This window comes from Megalops cyprinoides, chromosome 20, assembly GCF_013368585.1.
Source record: "Megalops cyprinoides isolate fMegCyp1 chromosome 20, fMegCyp1.pri, whole genome shotgun sequence".
Taxonomy (NCBI): Eukaryota; Metazoa; Chordata; class Actinopteri; order Elopiformes; family Megalopidae; genus Megalops; species Megalops cyprinoides.
Window position 1 is genome coordinate 4,593,028 of NC_050602.1, and position 7,694 is coordinate 4,600,721.

The following is a 7,694-nucleotide window of genomic DNA, read 5'->3' on the forward strand; positions in this document are numbered from 1 at the left end:
AGCGGGAGAAGTAATCTAACCACAGAGACCACACGTTGTGTTTAGAGAACGGTTTGGAATACTCGAGAAACTATGACATAATATTAACCCCAGATACTTAAATCTACCTCTGTTTAAGAGCTAAGAGTGGGTCAGCGCTAAACAATGTCTAGTACAGCATGCCCACACATAAACGAAGTAGAGCTCTTAATAGCAGAAAAAAGGACTGTCTGGGTGAGCGTGTAATGAGTCACGCCACAAATTTAGATCCAACAGCGTGAAACTATCAAAGGGTACACATTTTAAATTTTGTATGGAAGCGTTGATTCATGTGGGTTTGCCTAGATCGAGTGCAAGTAGTGGTTTTGTAGAAAAATTTAAGGAGTATCTGAAATTCATTGTTTACACAACTCTGGAATAACCAGAACAGCTGCATTTCTTGGAAAGGGAACCGCGCAGCTATCAAGCAAGTTAAGATTATTATTACTTCAGACTTGTGGTAGATATTTAATATTGAATATAACGCGAGTCTGTTTTCTGACAAACTTCGGGTAATTTGATATAACTTTTAACAATGCTTGTTAAATATTCTAAAGTGCGCATGTATTTCCCGTCAAGCAATTTTGTTTGCCCTTCTCCAGACTTTTTCCGCGACAATTGTGTACTCTTAAGGTTTTGTAGCTATAAGTACTTTAACATGCACGGCCACAAGGCGAATATACTGCGCTACCTCCACATTAGTATGAGTGCATGTAGAAATGACTCGTCTGCACTCTAAGTCTGGGGTAGGATGCCAGTGAGGCAAGTACATTGGTATGCCTCAGTTGTTAACGCGACGAAAGGGACAAGTCAGTTTTTCTCTATTAAAGGTGAGCTCACCACAGACACATCTGGATATGGCGACTCAAACCACGTTTCCATGGTTTTTCAAAATACACAGTTTACTCAAACCCTTTTAATTGTGGGGCATATACTAAACATCAAGTCCTTTTTATGCTTCTTTATACAGAATACATGAAATAGGGAAATACGATAAGCATGATGGAACATTTGTTAAAAATCTTGTTTAATATGCCTGAGTAAATGCTTTCCTACAATCGAATGTATTTAATTTCCAGCACATTTGTACATCATACTACTACAGACTGCTACATTGTCTTTTTCCAATGCATGCCACAACGGGAGAAAAACTGTTTCCATAAAGACCCCGATATCCCTCAAGCGAGACCGCAAGCGGCCATCACCGATGCATGCAATAAAACAGCCTACCAATCAAGCAAAAAAAAAAAAAAACCTGTGGAGTCGTAAACTCTGGCTAACCTCAGTGTATGATTTCGTATTTTATCTTATTTTAAAACTCACTCTGTTATTTTTGTATTGACGAAAACTCATTAGCCTGAGCACGTACAGACTTAATGGCTATCTCTCCAACACATCGTTAACCTATAATTTAGCCTATTGATGACAGTAACAGGACTGGCTGCGGGAAGAATAGGCCTATCAGACAGCTCATTTTTAATGCTCACGGGATTATTTCTGTTCAAAGGTATTCGGTCCCATCTGTTACCCACATACTGATAACTTCGATTATTTAAAAATGATATTCTTTAATATCTGTCCCTTCTCCGAGTATCATTTTGTGATAATTCAACCACATCTTCTTTTCATATTTAACCAGCACCATTACGTAGCCTGTTTTCCACAAAGTTCCTACTGCATTCATTCCTACCTGCATTACTAGGCAACGGATCCACGCTTCAGGGAATTCTATTCAGTGCCGAAGCCTGGAAAAACAATGCTACTGAGGTACCGTTGGTCTCGGGGAGAAGTTTGAGAGTTTTATAAAATCAAGCGGCCTGCTTATTAAAGCCATGTGACATTGTAAAGGAACGTTGCATTGTGTTGGTTAATATCCCAGTTTTTGCTTTCACCAACATTATGTTTTCATGTCTCCCAAAATTGTAATTGGCCTAGGCTAAACTGCATGGCACAAATCATTCCCTCTTTGTAACTGGATGTATGAATTATGATTTAAGAATTCTTTGATATATGTGAAGGAACGGAAACACCCAATAGCAGGTCTTCTTTTTTACCTGACAAACGCTCTCATGGTGGATGAATTTAGAAATTAACACAATCTATTTATACAGAAGGATGTGTATCAAAACAATTGAAATTAAATTGGTAATTTAATCTTAATGTCAAACCCGAATCCCTCCGGTTAGAAGTTTAGTTCTGTGGCGACACTGACAGCCATTCTTTTGTTAGCACATGCATCTGCGATCTAGTAATTAAAAATAATTCAGGGCATGTAAGAGGGCCCCCCGGAAAATCTGCAACGTCGTGCTCTGGTGGTTGCGCGCCCCGCGTTTGGGCAACAGAACAAACCCCCTATGGCATTCCTTTCGTCTTGCTCTATGAATTCCCCGCTTTTCAGAGGTGGCGGTCAGCCGCTTTACCCTAAGGCCGGATGACCATATTTGGTCACTTTAATGGGCTGTCAAATTGCACCGCGGCGTGCTTAGCCAGTGAGGAAACATTCTGCCTAAACATGAGAAAGGGGGCCGGAACAATTGCGCTCCGGTGACTCATGTGCGACTGCAAAAAGCCTTGCAGTGAGCGACATTCCGGCTATATAAATGTGCAGCGGTGGCGACTGACTTTAATTACTTGTCAGGGTGGATGAACATTGTCAAGAGAGCATAACAACAAAACTATACGTTTTAATACCGAGCATCTTACAGGGACCGCTTTGTGCTACTGGATATTTTGTGCTACTGTGCTATATTACGAGTTGATCGGAACAATTTGCATTCTTGTGGGTCAAGATCTACTTTTTCTGGATTAAATCAAGTAGGATGGAAATGAAGGCGTTCATTTGTTTTGGATTGTTTTTTTCTTCAGTATTTCTCTCTGAAGAAGTTTCAGGTCAGTAGCTAACATAATCTTTAAACGCGAGCTAATTTTGCTGTTCAGAAACGTTTTCGCTTCTGACGATGTTTCTCACCTGTCGATGGTTAAGTTATCAGTACCGAAGTGACCGTATTGTTGGTTTAAACATTCATGGATGAGTGCATTGCCCAAACTGCTGAATACCTTTCAAGGCATATGCAAGGAGTTATGTCACAAAGCGAAATTTATTATTCTTGAATTATTTTAGCGTAACATTAATAATTTGCACCAGATATTACAGCCGACAAAAAGATGACCTGAAATATTAAACATTGACCAGATAATATGACAGATCTTACATTAGACTTTGAACGGCGTGTTATTTTTTCGTTGACTGCAACATACGCCTGTATGGGGGCAAAGTAATTGGCACAGCATTCTCCCAAGATAAAATGTTGCGAACTGCCTTTGCCCATAAGAAATAGCTCGGTGCTTTGCAAGTGGATATTTAAAAACTTTATTATCAACTTCCTGTTTCATTAAGTTAAACTTATCATGTACCTTTTTGTTTTGTCTCCAGGTAACGCATACTTTCCAAGGGCGCAGGACGTTACCTGGTCGTCCTATAACTTCAAGACATTACTTACATGGGGACCAAAACCCACCAACTACTCTTACACTGTTGAATTCTCTGGGTGAGTAAAATGATGTCGAAGTGGTTGAATTGCTTTGTGTGTTGGTGCATACTTTAGAAATATTCAGCCTGAAAGTAAAATTTCAGATCAAGACAGTATTAAGGGCTTATGCTCTCCAGAACGCGAGTTGAGAATTTATAGTGAAATGGGGAAATGGGTCTTATTTGTACAGTAGTAGATCTCCCCCTTTGACTACAGTCACGTTGTAATCACCTGAGGACCAGCAGCATACTGTGTTTGACAAGTTCCTGGCGAAGCGCCCAAGAAGTCTGTTTATATTTTATAGCTTGCCCCAGTACAGTCGTTAAGAGCTGATAGATGGGAATCGACTAATGACAAGCCAGGCCTCTACATTCAGAAAAAAGATAATCTGAATGAATGCGTCACAATTTTTAATAAATTAATAGAGGACGTTGATGTGGCTGATTATTAGTCCAGAGTTTATATCAATAAACCAACATCTGGAGGAGGAGTTTCCTACATCTGGAACACTCATTAGCTGCTTCAAATTTTGTTTTGTGAAAACTCAGAACCTGCTTTAACTAATTAAATTGCTGTAGAAGTCAAATTCAAAACCTGACCCAAGTCAACAGGAATCGTTATTGCCATTTTAATATATAGGCATGCTGTAATTTGTACCTTGGTGTGCTAAAGTTCTTGCAGGGAGTTAAGTTGTGTTTGATCCGCATAAGCATGAAAAAGTCTGATGAAACGATGGAATCGTGAGGTAACGATGGGATTTTCCGCACTCCAGAGTCGGCACAGACAGACAGAGGAATCCGCATTGCATCAGGAGCAAGGAGACCGAGTGCGATCTGACTCGCATGCTGACAGACCTGAAGGAGACATACATCGCGGATGTCCTCTCAGAACCTGAGCTGGGCAAGACCTCTGACCTGGTGGAGCAGCCCCACACCAGCTCTGGAAGGTTCTGCCCGTACAAAGACAGTAGGTGTCCAATCCCAGCGTTGCCTTGGTCTACTCAGTACAAGACCTCCCCCCAGTCTGTGGTACCAGTTATAACCAGCATGCTAACGATCTCCCTTTTGCTTTCTCATAGCCGTGATAGGACGCCCTGACTTCAAGATGGAGGTAAATGAAGAGAAGGGCAAGATCACACTCTACATCGAGGACCCTCTCTCTGCCATTTACCAAGGGGACACCTTGCTGAGCATGCGTGACATCTTCAAGAATGATCTGAAATACAGAGTCACCTACAGGAAAGCTGGGAGCACTGGAAAAGTGAGTTTTGATTCTTAGGAACAGAATATAACACAAGTCACTCTTATAGAATTACGTCTGTGCAAGTAAACCAGATAATAGTAGTGCTGTGGTGCTTGTGTGTGTGTATACATATATATTACAGACAATAGTAGATGAAAACCACTGAATAGGACATCATAAGACATGAAGTATGTATTAATTGGGCCTAACAACCGCGGTGCTTTGTGTTTTCAGAAGCTGCAGACGACAGACACAAACCAGATTGAGTTGGATGTGGACCGAGGGGAGAGCTACTGCTTCAATGTGCAGGCCTACATCCCGTCCCGGAGCTCGGGCAAGCAACTTGGGGAAATGAGCCGCCCGCAGTGTTCGCCCAAGAAGAACAAGTCCATTTTCGAAGGTACGTCAGGGATTCGGCAGCCAGGCCCTCCTTGCCGTCCATCCGTCCACAGTGCACTCCACCCTTAACCCAGGGTGAGGGTTTTCTACAAGGGTTATTCATTCATCTCCTTAGATGGTGTCCTCCTAATTCAGTAGCCATTCCACTCCTAATGTTGTGAAAGAAAGTACGGAAAAAGGGTAAAGGAAAGGAAAGAAATTGGAACACTTACTCAGATTAGTTGCCTAAATTTGATGACAAAACTACAGTTTGGTAAGAAAGGATTGAGCCTCTGCTCTTGCATAATTTTCCAGACCAGATCACCTACTCTCTGTGAGAAACAGGCAGCACTGTGGGGATGTAGTCAGGGAACTTGGCTCGTAGCTGAGAGGTTGCAGATTCAAACCCTAAGGTGGGGCACAGCTGTTGTATAGAGCTCCTCAAATATATGTAGAATGAGAGTTGTTCTTCATGAGGATTCTTGAGCACAAACACAGTGTGATATACAAAGGGTGTAGCACAGTCAGAGTCAGTGGGCCATAGGGGACTTATTGTGTTCAATGAGAAGCTTCCAGCTGCAGAAATCCCAGTGCTTCCCTGCATGTGAGCGCAACAACCAAACGACCCGCCCCTCGCCGGTTCCCTTGACACACCCTTCGGCCGCTCCTGCTGCCAACCAAATGAGCAGCCCTCGTCTTGTTCTTCTTCCCCCTGTAGAGTACGGGCTGGGCGTGATTGCTGGCGCCGCCCTCGCCATCACGGTCATCGTCACGGTGGCCATCGCGCTGATCGTGGTCTGCTGCAGACGGGGGAGGAAAGTGACTGAGAAGACAGGCAAAGAGGGCCTGTCCCTGAGCACGGTGTAGGAGAGCGACCGGAGGACAGCGACAGGGGGGAGCGGTCCAACCGTGGTCCAACCACATTCTCTGCCCCCGCCCCATCCAAACACTGGAAATCCTTCCTCATTTGGTTTCTGTGAAACCTGAACTTCGTGCTGTGTTTTATACACACACATCTGCCTACCTGTAGTGACTGTGAGGCATTTTTTAATGGTACTTTTACCAGAGAGCTAAAGAACCACTACTTTTGTTACACTATTTTGTTGTAGAAATTGTAATGTGACTGTATTTTATCATTAAGAAAAAAACATGAAAATGTCAAGGGTTTTCAAACACTAAATCTCATTGAATCATAACGTTAACATCCTGTATTTTTGTTTTGTTTAAATATTTAAGGAGTATTTATATAAGAAGATATTTGTATATTAGGTGTTATTTTATGTAGATATTTATTTTTTAAGAGGTTTATGGTATGTCTAGATTTTATTTTGTTGTATGTAATAATAATATTTTACAATCTAAAGGTACTTAATTTTACAAATAAATTCTGATGATTCATACATTTGCTTTGTCTTTCTTGCATTTCCACACACTCCCTTTTAAATATGCAAACAACTAATGTGTGGCAGAAGCACAGAATGTCCTGAGCCATTCCTCCACTCCTGTTAGACTAGTCCCACTCCTTGCAAAGCACCGAAGCCTTGCCCACTCTCAAAGCTTGCCAAAACATCTGTGCTGTTCACAAAGTAATCCAACTCCACTTCCTCTCTAAGTGGGACGCGAAACGTACTAAACTCTTCAAGTTCATTTATGCAGTGTGTGGGCAGGGTGTCTGTGTCACGGTTCTGCTGAGAATAAAACCATGTCCTGTCGCAATATGGTTTACTGGCGCCCTCTGGTGGTTAACTGGAGTAGGATTTGAATTCAAATGGATTTGGACACTCTAGACGCTGAGGCCTTAAAATTCCAATACCAGATTATTGCAGAGGGAGTATTTCTTTACCGCTCCACCAGCGCTGAGGAATGTTTGGGCAGTGGGCAGGGTGTTGAAAGGATGAAGGGTGGGAGGAATGCCAGGTTAACTCCCATTATGTCCCCCAAAAAGTTCCTCACATTCTTTTCGTCTGAAGATGCAATGCAGCCTTCGGGTCCTAAAATAATATTTTTCTTTGAGGCTTCTGTGGCATTTTTCGTGTGTTTAAGACCATTGAGATTGTTTTCTGTAGCTGAGTGGTTCAGTAGTCTCACTGTTGACTCACTTATGATAACAGAGTGAAAACAGAGTGAAAACAGGACATAAATCACACTGTCTTACGACATAATAGCCTGTGATGTTGAGCTCTGTTATGAGCATTTTCATCCCCAGTCTTTGTAAACGTTTATCAGATATTCCTGAAATGAGCTTCTTTTTGTGTCGTATAAAAAACAACTTTTCAAGCTGTTTTCAAAAGCATAGTCATTCAAAGAATGGTTTAACCATGAAAATTATCATTGTGGCCACAAGATGGCATATGTCTCACTTCAATCCAATAAAATCGGAGGGCACTACGGTTACAACAGTTTATTGAGCCACAATGCACTTTGCTACACTGTCGATTCACACAGATAGCCTTTGTGACATAACACCATATCCTCAAACTTAACTTTAACCCTGTGTGTGTGAGTGTGTGTTGCCACTTTAGGTTA

General features: G+C 41.9%; 1 protein-coding gene across 1 annotated transcript; it reads left to right on the top strand.

The window, feature by feature from the left end:
• The first annotated feature begins 2,592 nt into the window (after positions 1 to 2,592).
• Positions 2,593 to 6,244, top strand: LOC118795734 (tissue factor-like). The gene is made up of 6 exons (XM_036554433.1): positions 2,593 to 2,907; positions 3,452 to 3,566; positions 4,321 to 4,514; positions 4,627 to 4,808; positions 5,025 to 5,190; positions 5,887 to 6,244. Exons 1-6 carry the CDS (start codon positions 2,838 to 2,840, stop codon positions 6,033 to 6,035), a joined length of 876 nt encoding a protein of 291 aa, XP_036410326.1. The 5' UTR covers positions 2,593 to 2,837; the 3' UTR covers positions 6,036 to 6,244.
• The last annotated feature ends 1,450 nt before the right edge of the window (positions 6,245 to 7,694 follow it).